At 44.9% G+C, this 16069-nt stretch overlaps 1 protein-coding gene across 2 annotated transcripts in view; it reads left to right on the forward strand.

Annotated features, from left to right (window-relative positions):
* LOC106787960 (protein kibra) overlaps positions 1–16069 on the forward strand; it is a 30364-nt gene that overhangs the window by 11332 nt on the left and 2963 nt on the right. The window contains exons 2-12 of one of the 2 annotated variants that reach the window (XM_014750762.1): positions 452–561; positions 651–745; positions 9733–9841; positions 9929–10088; positions 10190–11767; positions 11866–11952; positions 12243–12432; positions 12517–13017; positions 13106–13321; positions 13424–13902; positions 14000–14344. In XM_014750762.1, coding sequence (XP_014606248.1) covers positions 452–561; positions 651–745; positions 9733–9841; positions 9929–10088; positions 10190–11767; positions 11866–11952; positions 12243–12432; positions 12517–13017; positions 13106–13321; positions 13424–13902; positions 14000–14344 — 3870 coding nt within the window. Of the gene's footprint in view, positions 1–451; positions 562–650; positions 746–7620; positions 9599–9732; positions 9842–9928; positions 10089–10189; positions 11768–11865; positions 11953–12242; positions 12433–12516; positions 13018–13105; positions 13322–13423; positions 13903–13999; positions 14345–16069 lie in introns of those variants that run through there. The other variant, XM_014750763.1, reaches the window with a different exon arrangement.

Here is a 16069-nt window from a genome sequence, read left to right on the forward strand (position 1 = left end):
GTTAAATTATGTCTCTCTCTCTCTCTCTCTCTCTCNTAGGTAAAAGGCAAAGCGGGCTAAGAACCCTAAGGCCATATCCTCTCTCTCTCTCTCTCCCTCTCTCTCTCTCTCTCCCTCTCTCTCTCTCTCTCTCTCTCTCTCTCTCTCTCTCTCTCTCTCTCTCCTTCCGTCTCCTTTTCGTTCGAGAACACGCTCCGGAGAGAATAAAATTAGGATGAAACACGTGAGACGGCGAGTAGACGCGAAGAGGAATTCCGTCTCTTCTTTTCATTCTTTTTCCTTTTTTTCTTTTTCCTCCGTAACTTGGAAGGTCGGACAAGGTCGGATATGATTATCTTCGTATATGTACCGAAGAAAGGAAACGCGCTTGATATGTTATGCAGCCTATTGCGCATAGAAGAATAAGAAGAAATATTATTGAAGTATTGCTTTTATGTTGTTTTTCTTCTAGATTTACAAAGCCGCAAACGTTCGCCGATTGCATCGGAAACGAGCTTCCCCTTGGTTGGGAAGAGGCCTACGACAAACACGTGGGTGCTTATTACATCAATCATGTTAATCGTAAGTGTAAACTCAATTTACGAATATCCGTCTTTTTGTTGTTGTTGTCGAATTCGTTTAACATTGTCTTATTTTTTGGTCGACCAAAGAAACGACTCAGCTCGAGGATCCGCGGCAGGAATGGCGGGCAATTCAAGAAGCCATGCTACGAGAATACCTTCAAACAGCGCAGGACGTACTCGAGGTGAGCTAAAAACAAAAGTCTATTTTCGTGAAAATAGTAGAAAAACGTTTACGGATTTGCTCGTTGCTTCCAATGATGCCGATGCCAATGCCGATGCCAATGCCGCCGATGAATCTTCCGTGGCATGAATTTATACGAGGAAAGAGGGGAGACGATGGGAGCCGCGTAGACAGGAAGTCATTCCGTGAGAAATCATGCTCCTTCCGGTCACTCGGCGGTGCACCCTCGCATACTCTCGTACAACAACACCGGTTGGCTACTCGATTATCCCTAATCGAGATTAAATCGTTTTTGCTTATCCTCGTCACCCAATGTGTTAATAATGTCTAATGCAACTTATAGACAATCTTTCGCGATCCGTTGTTCATAAAGATTCGTCTTTTGGTAGGGACGATTAATCGTAGAGAGGGAATTTAGCCGGAGACCCCGAGGAATTCGGTGTTTTAGTCGAAAAAACGGGTCGCACGAGGACGCGACCGTTCGAGCCGAGAATTTGGGAAAAGTAGCGTCGGTAGGGACAAAGTCCTCGAACCTACAAAAGAAAGAGAGAGGCCGAGAAGAATTCTTCGGATTTCGTGCCATGCGGGGCTAGATAGAATGTCTGTTTAGCTTGGATCCGACAAAAGTATTTCGGAAGACCTGTCCGTCCGTTCCTTGCTTCCTTCTCTCTTTCAACGACGACAACGATGACGACGACGGAGGCCCTCCAGATGCGAGAGGAATCTTAATTGTCATTTATTTTTGTCCGCCTCTATTTGAAATATTTTCCCTTCCAAAGATAATATACAAAAAGTCTATTTTAGATTCGCTTTTCCAATCTCGATACGGCGGAAATGTTATTTTTATAAAATATATTCGTGTACACGTAACTCGTTAGATTGAAAACCGATTATCGAACAAGAAAGGAGTCTGCGAGTTTTCAAGGAGAACGAGACGACTACCCGAATCATTTTTTACCCTTTTTTCAAGCTTCTTTTTTGTCAATAACGTTGTCGACGTCTTGTATCTTAAATTTGCGAACAAACCCATCGGGGCGGGGTCCAACCATGTTAACGAATGCGAGCGAATTTTGTAGATATTGCGTAACTGACCAGTTACAACAAAATTTTCCTTCTCGAAGCAAGGTCCAAAACTACGTTTGTCTAGAAATAGGAACTGCTGCTGGTGGCGGTAATTTAAATCTCCTCGGCAGGTGTAACGTCTAGTCGGCGATCGTAGCGTAAGACGAAAGCCAGCGTGGTGCATTAGATACCAAAATGTATCTTTGACATTACCCAAGCTGAAAATAGCGCTTACGGCTTACGGCTTACGGTTTACGGTACGTCGCGCGTCTCTCGTCGGGAAGGCGAGCTCCCGAGCGAGAGCGTATCATAACGGTCCGAGACTCACGAGTCGAAGTCATTGACATCGTCATCGACCAGCATCAGACAAATTTTCCTTATCGAATCCTTTCTTTGTGGGTGGGACGTCGTCTATACCACATTCGAAAGAAAAGACCAAAATCCTAGAAGGAAGATATCATCGACTTTGGAACGGTGCGAACGCGCACCTCTTACCCACGCGTTTCTTTCTCCGAATGCATCGAAGAAGAAAGGATGCGGGTTTTCCGTCCTCCTTAACCCCTCTCTCCGGGTCGGATTCCCTCGCTCTCGGTTGCACTGTTCGTTCTCGCGCCATGCGACCCTTTTCCCGTAGCGACTACCGGTGTTACGCTCGTAGGGCCCCCAGGCGGTCCAAGAAACGACTCACGAACGAACGGCCACGAGTATTCCCGAGGGCACTCGAATGCAAACGTCTCTCGGCTAACCTCCGCCGTTGCCGCTGACTTTCACGCGATTCGCGAACTCGCCCCGAGGAATCCAAATTCGAAACACCTTTTTTCCCCAATATTCTGCCTCTCGACCTTTCACCGATTATTATTCATCTTAAGTGATGGGCTATTTGCGTATCTCGCGACCAACGCAGAGGGTGAAGAACAACGTCGGGTGGTTATCGACGGTGGCGCTGTTGCACATTCCTTAGCTTCTCTCTCTCTCTCTCTTTCAGGAGCAAACAATGTTAACGACTATGGGGGGGTTCGAGATTCCATCTCTACTCGGCAATACATAAATAGGTCGTCTCGCGGACGATTATAATTTTCTTCTTTTCGCTTTCCTTCTTTAACAATTTTTCATGTAATAATGACTTTGTTGACCCCGTGGATCGGCGGAATGAACATTTAAAATTTGAAAATGCATCGGATTTTGTAGGATGTCCTCTGTTTGTATCTTCCATCGTGGCTTATCTCGCCGCAACGGGTGCGATTGTCAAAGCGTTATCGTAGGACAACGCCCATCATCCATAAAACGCGACACGCTCCGGAATTCGAGCCTCTGATTTTACTGCCTCTTTATTCGGCACACATAAAGAGTGAACATTTGATTTGATTTGGTGCTTTCTTCGCGCTTAACTCGCAACGACTTCCATAGGAATCTCGATATAATAGTCTCCGACACGTCGCTCATCTCGAAGGAATCTCACGAGGGCTCGGTTTCCGATTTCATCTTCCGACGATAAAAAGGAGAGAGAGTGAGAGAGAGAGAGAGAGAGAGAGAGAGAGAGAGAGAGATCGGTGCTCGTGACAAGACCACCACAACAGAGGGAGACGACGAGCGACGAATTCGAAAGAAGCTTAGGATGCGTTCTCCAGACCTGGAATCTTGACCTCCATCGTTGAAGAAGAGAAGGGACAATTATAAATAATTCTCCTTGGAATTTTTCTTTTAAAACCTTTTTTACGCAGTGCAATCGGCGTCAAAAATGTACACAATTTTTGCATGGGAGTAGAGACGCTTTCAACAATGACATAGCAAAGTAATAATTAGACGAAATAGATTTAACCACTCATAAGGACGATACAACACTGTATGTATGTATGTATGTAGATGCCAACGAGTCGATTCATCGATCGAGAATCTTTATCGTCGTCGAGTTTTTTCGTAATGCATCATCCGATCGCGATAATGTGTACGGGCCACGTGTTCGCGAGAAAATCTCGATAACGACGAAAGATCGCGAATCGTGACCTTGCTGCGTCTACAGTAATAAAAAGTTGGAGTAAAAAGTTAGTAAAGAGAAAATAATCGTTTAGTCGAATTGTTGGCAAGCGTTCGTAACGATACTTTCGAGGTATCGCTTCGCATTAGAGATAGGCAAATACTTGGATATAATAATTGAAATAGAGAATATTGTTCGGCGAGGAGTTATCATCGGTAGGTAGGTAGGCCGCGACGCGATAGCATCGCATTCCATTCATATCAGCATTGGTCCGCTCGGTTGCTCGCCCGTCGCCCCGCCTCCTCTTCCCCCACTTCCTTTTCAGAGTTCCCAGAGCGCCCGCGCAAGTACAGTTGTAGGCGCTCTTTTACACGACCGATCGCCATCATGACCTTGCACGGCGCGCATTCCTCTTCCAAAATATGTTCAAACCAAAAATTCTTATTTTCAATTTGTTTTATTTATACGCCGAGCGTCGTTTAGAAATAATCTTCCAATCGATTGTAACGATCATTTAACGACCAATGCTTGGGATGGATGGAATCCTAATTATGGAAACTAACTGCAATCCTAATTGGAAAATACAAACTCTCGTATCGTTATCGTTACGTTCTCGTATATATATATCTTTTCCGAGAAATAATAATTGGAGATAGGTGTTATCTCGATACGCGAAAATACGTCGTCGTTCCGCCGTGGTCTGGAACTTGGAATAGAATTTGGCCGATTTTCTCTAGATGGAAAAAAGTAAAAGAGAGAGACACAAAGAGACAATTAGACATTTTATTTGTATCTTTGATCGAGGTGAATCGATTAGTAGAATTTGCGATTGGTCGGCTCGATTCGGTAATTTTCGGCAAGACTCGGTCGGAGGGTCGACCGACAGCTGCCCGCGACGGCTGTGTGTGTGCGACTTGTAAGGCGGCGATATAGGTAGTAGTGGTAGAGACACACGTAGTAAACCTGAAGACAGGTGGCCAAGTACGTTCCTCTCGCGCGCGGCCACGGCATGCTTAGCTTCCTCCTGAAATACATCTTCGCAGCGGCGGCGGTGGCGGTGGCGGCGTTTATGATAATTGCACGCCGCCGTGTGACTGGCGCCACAGTGCCTTTCCCTCTCGTCTGTCTTTCTCGCTTCGAAAAATCGACTACTCGCAATGAGCGAGTTCCTTTCCAACGAAATTTGCCAGAATTCCTCTCGCGTATCAATGCGCCGCGTGGTTGCCTTGGCAAAGCTTCCAACCTCTCTTGGGGTCGGTCGGCGGCAGCAGCCACGTGCGCCTCGAGAAGCTTCTTTTATATCCTTGCTCTTTGTTCGGCAGCAGCTGTCCGCCCGAACGAATTCCTTTCCTCCCGATTCCACTACTTCGATCCAAAGTAGAAGACGTCGCTCGCTCGGAGTTTTATTCGAGAGAGAAGCCAATGTCCCCGACCTAAAAACATTATTTTTCTTCTTTTTCAAGTTATATTCTTTTATACATATTTATTACATAAAGGAACTTTTGTGAAATTTGTGCGTGCGCGCGCACGCGTGCATAACGATGACGAGATCAAGATTTAGTTTCACCAAAATTCTTCGGATGCCACGAGATTGTCCCTTCCAAATATGGCCAAGTTATGTTACCTTTTCTCATCGGATGGGTTACGCATACACGCATACTTTTACATTTGCTTTTACGCCTATGTATTTGTGAATTTTCTACATATTTCGATGGATTATTTTGTATTATCTACCATATCGTGATGCCCACGTCAAAGAGAAAATCAAAAGAGAGAAGACTCAAATTTGTACAGCTGTCTTGCGTCGACTATTTCTGTTCGAACGTTTTTATTTCTACCGTATAACGACGATATGATGCTTATCTCTTTTTATCCACCTATACGTATGCAAATATACGCGTACGTATACGGTTTCGTTTAACTCGACCAATTTTACTTGCTTTAGATCAGAGTTTCTCAACCATAATTACACATTTTCTTTACTTGCAAATATTTTGCGAACCGTTCATATTTTTCTCTGGGCTATCGTTCGAGAAACACTGCTTCTTTAATCTAATGTGGAAAAATCAAATATGATATCGTTAATTGTTCCTAATACGTTAGTACTACTTTCATTTTACGACGACGCAGTTTGATAGAATTCGAACGCTACGGTTAAACAAATAATTTCACATTCCATGGCTGGTGGCCTGCTTGTGCGCGACGGGGAAACAAGGAAAAAGTATAATACCATTCGTTTATCGTTTGTGTAAAACTTTATCGACGAAGATACGAGCCAACAATCGAAAGCTTATCTCGGTACACATGGTTCAAATTGGCGCAATTTGTTAGAAATTTGATCCTCCTCGTACAATGCAATAGAAGTAGATACAATTTCGATTTGTTCCTTTCCGTTCGGTATTAGCTTTGAAAATCATCTCTCTCTCTCTCCCTCTCTCTCTCTCTCTCTCTCTCCCTCTCCCTCTCTCTCTCTCGGTTATATGGGATGGCATAATATCGAGTATCGTTAATCGTTCAAAATATTCTATCGATAAGATATTATATGCGTCCGTTGATCACTTTAGAGCTCCGCTTTGTGCTTTCTCGTCATCGTCTTGAGGTAATCGGGGTTCCTCTATCTCTCTTTCTCTCTCTCCCGGGAACGTGAGGCACGAGACCCATTTCATACGGAATTCGGTAGCCACAGGGCGATCACGTGAGCACCCGGTAGCATCCAGCCTCCTAAACCTAATCATTTTAATCTCCGAGCTGGTTCTCCTCCCTTGGACGCGGTTCGTCTCTACTCATCGAGCGAGCGAGCGAGCTATCGGATCGGTTCGAGTCCAACCTTTCAGAAAAGTCACGTCCAACGAGAGAAACCTTAGGAACCTTAGTAGAAGCTCGCTAAATATTTTTCTCCTATCCGCTCGCTTCTTTTCGTTCCTCGTGCAATCGACTCTTATACAATAAAAATAAAATAATATACAAGGAAATATACAAGATGGTCGTTATCTCGATAAATGAACGTAGGATAAGGCGTCGTTCGCAGGGAGAATTGACATTGACCTCGTGATTTTGCTCTCCGTCTATCCGTCATCCGGTGGTTATCCTTTTCTATCCATCCATCTTTCCGTTGTACGTAGGAGCTAGGGCGGTGGTTAACGCGAGCTATAAAAGGGGCCTCGAGTCGAAGGAGTTGCCATTCGTGCTGCTCTCGATGGTGGGGATAGGACCCCCTACTCGCCGAAGCCTCGCCGAGGCCTCGCTGCCGCTGCCGATGCCGATGCTTCGCGTCTTCGTCGTCCCGGCTCCGTCCAGATAAATATGCGGGAGAGGCCGGAATTCCCCACTCGGCTGCATTCCAATCCCTCCTTTTTCTTCACGACTGATCTCTCTTTCTCTCTGCCCCCTCCTCCTCCCCCCTCTTCCTTCCTTCCTTTCTTCCTTCCTTATTATTACTATTACTACACTACTGCATTACTACTTTACTATACACCATTATTATTATTATTTTCCATTTCTGTCTCTTTCTTTTATTTCATGCAAATGCATGCATCTCATTCTTCGAAGAACGCTCGAACAAACGTTCATCGTCGCCTTAATATAACATTCGATTTCTACATTTTCTACGTATCTCTCTATTTATATTTTCTTCTATTTCTTCTCGGGTCAGCCCGCCAAGAGTCGCCTTTAGTTTCCATGCATTTGCTTCTAAAATACCCTTAAATCTTCGGTTAGAATATCCATTCACGCATTGCCGAGTTCTCGGTAATTGGTTTTGGGTTCGTTTCCAGAAGGAACATACACGAGAGAGAGAGTCTTATTCTCTTACAAGGACTCTATCGGGTCTTGAAAAGATCAATTTTTCAAAAACTTTACACAGTTGTAGGTAAAACTAAATGAACAGTTTCACGTGCATTCTTATAGCATAGCAGTTGTTTTCAGATATTTTTGACAGCTTAATTGACACTTTACATGGCTCAAAACTTTTCAACCCACCTCGCGGAATTTAAATAGATACCTTCCCTTCGAAGTAATCTATTTTTATATTTATGAATTTTGGAGTATACTATGGTATATCGAAAGATAAAACCTGGGATATAGATACAGATACCGAGAAAACCTGGAAATAAAGCCGAGACGGAAGAGAAAAGGTGCACCTTGGCGAAAGATCGAAAGAAGAAAGTGAAGGGTAAGAGAGAAATAAGGGCCTCCTTCCGCGAGGCGAGTGAACTGGCTCGAACTCGATAGCATCTGCGGCTGCTTCCTTCGACAATAATAGTGCGCGGCTAAGAAATATGCGCGCGTAAGTGAGCGAGTCTCTATTGGCATGGCTTTGATGGTTTCTCCGGTACTGAGGGGCGCAGGAGGGGGGGTACTAATGCCGATACCCACTGTATGTAGTGGTAGACCGTGTTATGTAGGGTGGGTTGGCGGCGGCGGGGCCCAGTCAGGGCTCCAGAAATTCCAACAAGGACAGGGCATAATGCGCGACTCAAGGTCGGTTCTACTACTCTCCACCGAGCTCTCCCGGAGATGGGAGCACGTTCAGCAGGGTCGTACCGTGACCTCGCCGTTCTCCCACCACACAACTGGAATCACTAGCATCACCAGCAGCAGCACACCAGCACACACGCGAGGATCGCCAGTTACGACAGGATCGTGGGCCTATGCCCGCGGCGCCCTGTATTTCACATTCCACGCCGATCGAAAAAAACCGCACACCCCACTAGAACGGCAAAGGTGATCGATCTCTCGCGAGATTTTCTAGTCGCGTTACAATTGTTTCCGATACAATATGCTCGAGAGGACGACGACGACGACAACGACAACGTATTCGGGCGGGCCGCGTGCCTGGCCCCGCGGTGCTCCTCCTTTTGTTTGCTTTAGACGTATTCGGATAGGAAGGTGGCACGGAAATTGTGTTGGCACGGTCCTGCGGGCCCGAGAAGATGAGGACCGCCTTTTTATAGTGGGTAAGAAACAGGCATTTGAGGTCGCCACGAATAGAGAGAGAGAGAGAGAGAGAGAGGGAGAGAGAGAGAGAGAGAGGGAGTAAAGGAAGAGGAAGAGGAAGAATACGCAGAAGAAAAAGCACGAAGAAGAGAGCGTCTTGGAAGAAGACGAAGAAGAAGAAAGAGTCAGCTGGTGTTGATGGTGGGGCGACAAGGGAAGAAGGAGCAGCACGTATTAAGGGAGAGAGAGAGAGAGAACTCGCGCTGCTGCAAGAAGCGAAGCAAGAGAAGGCAAAACGAGTAAAAAGGTGGGATCCCTTAAAAATTGAGACCCACCGAGGTGGGGATCGGAATTTCGGGCCCCGTAAACCGGCCAGTCTCGAAAAGGTCTTCGCGAAGATAAGGCGAGGAGAAGAGGAGAGCCCCAGAGCTCTCTCGCAGCAGCCACGCGTGCGTTCGTCGACGGCGTTGCGAAAGAAGCGGAGGAATGGTAAAGTTGCGCCACGCAAGGAGTAACGAGTAAACGAACCAGAGATTAAGCTGGAGGTGGAAATATCGCGTAGCGCGAGGTTCGCGGCCAGTACTCCGTGTACTCGGCATGGACCGTCAGTACACCCTTTGTGTACTCGTACCGGCGCACCAGTATCGCACGTACCTCGATAATTACCGTCACCAATATCGCCGTCCGAATCATCGATTATTCCTTCAACAACACCAACATCACCAACAGGAACAAATTTACGAGAACGTCGTCTCGCAGTATCGGATGAGAATGTGTTACCACAACGATTATGAGAACGACGAGCAAATCCAACGTTTCTACTGGGAGCAGTGTTATAAGCAGGATGATACCAAAGCTACTGCTTACTACTATTGCGAATATGTAAGGAATTGCTCGAATTGCGGCGGTCTTTTTTTTTAAACGATTCCTTATGCGCGCGTGTGCGAAAACGATCGATTATTCCTTTCCTTTATTATCGTTGCTCTAACGGTTCCAAAATAATCACCTTGTTGCAGGCAAAGAAGGAGATTTACGACGTGAAGCAACAGAGGCTGTGTCTGGCTCAAGACGAGTACAATCACCTCAACAATGCATTAACGACGCTCGGCGCATCGCGTACCAGCCGTAAGTAAATAATGTGTGGTGCTTTAATATCGTTCACCAGAATGCGATCGAACTCGTTTTCTTGATCCTCTTTCTTCTTCCCCGCAGTGTGCTCAAGCTCGAGTTCCTTGAGTACCAAGTACGATCCAGATCTACTGAAATCCGATGTTGCGCTCGCGAGGAGTCGAGTGTCCCGGCTCAAACGAGAGCTCGAACAAATTCGAGCGGAGATGAATTGCACGCAACGAGGAGTCGACACACTTGCTAGGTACGTATTCCTCACTACGTTTTCTCGCTAGTCCTTATCTTTCTAATCGCTTCCTATATTTACGAATATTCATTTTCTTCTTTCTTTGATTTTGGTTACAGCGTTGAGCAAAAGCTGAGCGGCCATCATGGGGGTTGTTACAATATTACGGAAGCTCAGGCAATCATGACGGAGTTGAGAAATATTCAAAAATCTTTGAGCTCCGGTGAAAAAGAAAAGGCTGAGTTGATGCAATCGTTGGCTCAATTAAAAGACGAATTGACGAGGCTGCAGCTTTGCGAGGGTAGCCCAGAGGCTAGTACACTTAGTTTACCTCAGGAAAAGCTCAGCACTGCCTCTCAGACAGATCTTTCCGGTGAATTGGTGCCAATTGGTACGAGGCTAGCCGAAATGGCGAGAATGAGGCTACAATACGACGAGGCGAGGAAGAGGATACAACATATTCAACAACAATTGGCCGATCTCGAAGAGAAAGTGACTCCTGGTCAAACGGAAAGCGATAAGGACAAGTTACTACTCTTTCAGGAAAAGGAACAATTGTTGAGAGAGTTGCGTAGCATAACTCCAAGGACGAGGACCCAGCAGGACATGAAGAAGATACAGTGCGAGATACGACGTCTCGAGCAGGATCTTAACAATGCCCTGGAGTTGTCGAACAAGACGATTACGGACCGAGTAAAATTGCACGAAGAGAAGCAAATGTTGCTTCAACAGTTGCGAGATGCTTTGCGTTCTATGGCGATGTTGGAGGGACAATTAAAGAGTCTCAGTGCTAGTACGCTATCGGTGAGCAGTAGTTCGAGTCTTGGTAGCCTCAGTACTACGAGCAGTAAAGGATCTCTCAGTTCCGGGCTTAGTTTCACCGACATTTATGGCGGACCGCAATGCTTGGGATCCGTTGGTGGTAGCTCTCAACAGGACCGACCCGTCGATATGGTTGATTTGCATAGGCGCGTAGAACGATTGCTGAGAGGCTCGGAACAGAACAATCACGCTAGCACACCTTCTCCGGGAAGATCTCAACCGAGTCTTTCCCCCCGGTCGAGTCTTTCGAGCGTAAGTCCACCGGTTTCGCCTCTTTACGAGAACGCTCCTATGGGTCCACCGCCCGCGTACGAGCAAGTGGAATTACAGAGAAGACAACAGAGGTCGGCCTTGTCGTCGAGCCTTATGGTTTCTTCCTGTGCTCATTTGGATGGCAGTCAGCTTGAGGACAGACTGACCGAACTCAGGCTAAGTCAGCAACAAAATACGCCTCAAGAACAGCAACACCAGCAGCAGCAACAACAAGTTTCTCTCCCTCCGCACGATCGTCTGAAACTCGTCGTTGGCCCTCACCCACCTGTCGAATTACAATCTAGCAACATGTCCCAAGGTAGCGGCTTGGGTAGGCCTGCTGCTACCCTTCCGGGATGTATTATGCAATTGCAAGAACCGCCACCTTTATCGCCTATCAGCGAGACCCCACCGCCTACGGGTATACGTTCTAGGGCTAGCAGTTCCGGCACCAATACCAGATCCGTGTCTGCTGCGGTTTCCGATGAAAGCGTTGCCGGTGATTCGGGCGTCTTCGAGGCATCCAATCGCCGAAGGCTTTCTGGATTGATCGGAGATGCTGCCGATCCTCTCGTATCTGCTGAAATGAGTTTAGAAACGGCCCAAGTGCAAATTAAACTTAGGTAGGTATTTGGTTGTTTCCATCAGTAGGGAATGACGGAGAAACGAGCAAATAAACTTTCGAGCGTTTTGTTAATCGAAGAAATATCTCTTTGTCCAGGTATTCCGTGAGCGATGGCCTACTTCATATTGGCATCGAGCGTGCACGAAATCTGGCTGCCCTTTTTATACCAAACAATGCACAAGTGTGAGTAATTTTCTTTTCGAATCGTCGGGCTTTTTTCGTTTCGTAATCGTGAGTCGCTACGTATTTAAAACTGGAATGCAATTATGAAATACTCGTCAGCGGTGTACCGCGATTATTGGCTAGCGTTGAACGTCGTCGTCGTTACGTTCACCCTTCCTTTTTATGTAACTCCGAACGCATTGTGCTGCTAACCAACATTGATCTCGTTTTATCCTTTTGGCTCTGCGATACACATCAACGAACATTCCAAATGATTATTGTGTAATAATAGAGGTTTTATCCAATTCCAGATATATAAAGGCTGCGTTATTGCCGATGCAACCTCCTGTTAATCAAATGTGTTGTACGAAAGCAGTAACGGATCTTCGAAAGCCAACATTCGGCGAAATATTTCCCGTCGCTGTTCCTTTGAACAAGCTCTATACGAAGACACTGCAGGTGAACGTTTGGTGTACCGGCAGCGAGTTTGAGGAGTGCTTGGTAACTTATCCTTTCATTTTTATCTTATTTTTTTTTTTTATTCGAAGATTTGATTAGTTAATTATTGCGTTTACATTTACACAGGGGTCCGCCCAAGTCTCGCTTGCAGACTTCAGTCCAGAATCGCCGAGCGTAAAATGGTACAACATACTTTCCTTTCGCTTCATGCAGCCGTCCGATAGCCCTAATACCAGTACTGCCAACAGTGCCTCGACTAGTACAACGAAACAGGCTAAACACGACAAACAAGAGTCGGACATTTCGGTTTATCGTGGAACACAAAATGCCAAGGAAGAAAGTAGCGACGAAAGTACCATCATTAGTTCTCAAACATCGACGTTGACGAGAAATCAGGGTTGCGATGAACTTCAAGCCGCTGTATCTATTAGGCTAGAAGAACTGGCCAATTGTTTGGGTAGCCCGGAAGAAGAAGACGAGGACGGTGGTGGTGGTGGTGGTGGCGGCAGCGGTGGCGGTGTAGACGATGGTTCTGACAGTGGCAGCGAAGACAGCGAAGAAGAAGAAGGTTATATCATGGAATTTATGATGGAAGATAATGTTCTGGAAGATGTTTTAGAGCACGAGGTTAATATACTTTACGGCTAGGTTTTGCTCAAATTTTTCACGAATTACATATGAATTGATATATTTATTGTTCGTTATCATTTTGTAGGAGGAAGAAGAGCTTAACGAAGAAACGAAACGAACTCAGGATAAAGAGACCAACACGGAATGTATTTTTATCCCGGAGCAAGGCAAACAGAGAAAACTTTCGGCAGCTGGAGTAGTACCAGGAGCTATTCACGACGATAAAAATTCTATCGTGATAAAGAGGAGTCAAACGTTTTCACCGAGTGCTGCTGTTAGCAAGAATCATTACATTTGTCGTGTAAGTAATATCTGCGATTCTGGTTAAACATTTGTATTTCTTTAAATAAATTGTTAATCGTCCTCTTATTAAATCTCCATCTTGATATTTTTGTGTGTTTAGCTCAATCGAAGCGATAGCGATAGCAGCATGCCGTTATATCGTAGAGGTGGGCCTTTCCAACGAAACTCCGTAGAAAGGCGTTCGCTTCGTTGGAGGCGACCGTCGTCGGCCTTAAGTTGCAAGACAACCTCCAAGAAATCCAGTCACTTGCCTCCAACTGCCAGGACATCGTTGGATCTCGAATTAGATCTCCAAGCGCAACATGCTAGACTGCATAATCTTCAGGACGAACTTAGCAGTTTGCGAGAATTAAAGCAACGAATGGAACAGGCACGCGAAAAGGGAGACACCGATCTGGCCAGTTGGTTACTAGAGGACCACAAGTTCGTAACTCTGATGGCACAAGCCGAGAGCGGTAGGAACGGGAAGAGTGCAGAGGATAAGAAGGTGGAGAAGATGTTGAAGAAAACGTCAAAGGAAATATATAAGTTGAGAAAGACAAAGGCCGGCAAAGGAAAACCTGACATCATATCTTTTAAGTAAGTACGACGCAGGCGTGAGAGAGGATACAACGCGATGTTGTGCTGGTGGGTGCTCTTTTTTCCTCGAATTACTAACATATTGTTTCTCTTGCAGAGAAAAAATGGCATTTTTTACGCGGGTAAACGTGAACGTCCCTGCTCTCCCGTCGGACGATTTATCCCCAGAAAGCTCGATGCTGTCGACAGACGCGTTGCAAAAGAAATACACGTCCGAATCACCAACAGCACAGAGTGAAAGTGTTTCTAACAGTGGAAACGCAATTGCCATGAGAAGTAATGCTAGTGCCATGGGTAACGATACTAGCAGTAGTGCCGGCAGCAATATCAACGTCAAAAGCGTCAATTCGAAAGGCCGCCGGCCGAGCACCACGGAGAATGGTCAAAAAGAAGATGCCGAAAGCTCCGAGGAGAATGCCAACGGGGAACCCAAGAGATACGAGTACGTTGTCGATAGAGTTCTTGGCGTCGAGGTTTAACATTCAGCCTGCTTTTCACCTTTCTTTATTCTTTATTTCTACTTTGATCTAAACATTTTAACTGTTCGATCAGCAATATATATTATTAATAAATGATATTATATATTGATGATTGTCATCAGTTGATGCGATCAAAGGAATCCTCTTATTGTTAAGGGTTTCTTTAAATATCGTTGCGCGATTTTAGGCAAGGTAGAGATCTTTTGCGTTCATCGATTTTAGAGGTGCCATGCAAAAGAATAGTTTCTAAAGAGTCATACTTTTTTTCCCCTTTTTTTATTTATTTATTTTTAACCGATGCAACCCTGACTCGTCAACATTTTTTTTTTTATTTTCTTATACGGGCCGATTTGCGGAGTAGATGGAATGCGTTAAACTTTTAGAAAAAGCGTTCTGTACATATGAGAAACCATTGTAAGTTATTTAAACGACGAGATTCGCCCCGATATCAATCTTTAATTTTATTTTGTTAAATTGAATCGCGTTTTTTCCTTTTTCTTCTTCTTCTTCTTCTTCTTCTTCTTCTTCTTCTTTTTCTTCTTCTTCTTCTTCTTCTTCTTCTTCTTCTTCTTCTTCTTCTTCTTCTTCGTCTTCGTCTTCGTCTTCGTCTTCGTCTTCGTCTTCGTCTTCGTCTTCGTCTTCGTCTTCGTCTTCGTCTTCGTCTTCGTCTTCGTCTTCTTCTTTCCTCATCCCTCTTTCTGTAGGTATTTTTTGGCTGTTATTCCGTTCGTTTTCTCTGCGAATCAGAGCACACGACCCACCGAGCGCAGCTGGTCTGCGGTTTGAAAAAAAAGTTAGTAATTAAAAATACACAGAAAATTGAAAAGTTATGCCCTGGTTGGCTGAACTTCGCTTTGACTCTCGGCACTGCCATTTTCGTAACGTTGTTGTGTGTATTCGTTTTTATTAAAGCGGTGTTGAAGAGTCTCGAGAAAGACTCGTCGACGACGACGACGACGATAACAGAAAGTGCCTTTAAAATAAATTTACACGCTGCTCTCAAGATGTATAATTTATTATATTTTTGATCGTTTGTCACTGACCGTTCTCCGAGGAAAAGGAAAACAAAACAAGAAGAATGTGTATGGAAATTTATCGATCAAACATACTAGTTGGAACAATGTGTATGTACGCATGTATACTTCAACGATCGGCCATTCGTCGAGAACTTAATATTGTATATAGATTTTTCGGTCGGAAAAACGGAATGCTGCGATTGATAATGATGGGATAGTATATAATATTACGTTTGCATGTGATAATATTAATGTCGCGTTGTGTCAGCTCGTAATTGAATTATCGTCTGCATTACGACTAATAGCACGCGTTCATTCAATGATGGTACCCGTGGCCATATATTGCTTCGTGTATTGTAATGTCGACAGACACGAAAAACGGAAGGGACATATAGTAAAATTTCTAACGAATGATTTTGTAAATAATTTTGTAAATAGATATTCGACAATCATGTTTTAATGCGCTTATAAATATACGTTGATATGTGTAATAGAATGCGCGCGCGCGATTATTTCCATAGGATAGAACGTACGTAGTGTATGTATTTGCGAATGGAGAAGAGGTATTTTTGCGTTAGGAGCGATGGCGAATATTGTCTTCTATGTACCTCGCACTTCGTATACCTATAGACTATATTGTATTTTTTTCCGAGAGAAAGAGAGAGAGAGAGA

Source organism: Polistes canadensis, unplaced genomic scaffold (assembly GCF_001313835.1).
Source record: "Polistes canadensis isolate GaletaPanama2010 unplaced genomic scaffold, ASM131383v1 scaffold_121, whole genome shotgun sequence".
NCBI classification, from domain to species: domain Eukaryota; kingdom Metazoa; phylum Arthropoda; class Insecta; order Hymenoptera; family Vespidae; genus Polistes; species Polistes canadensis.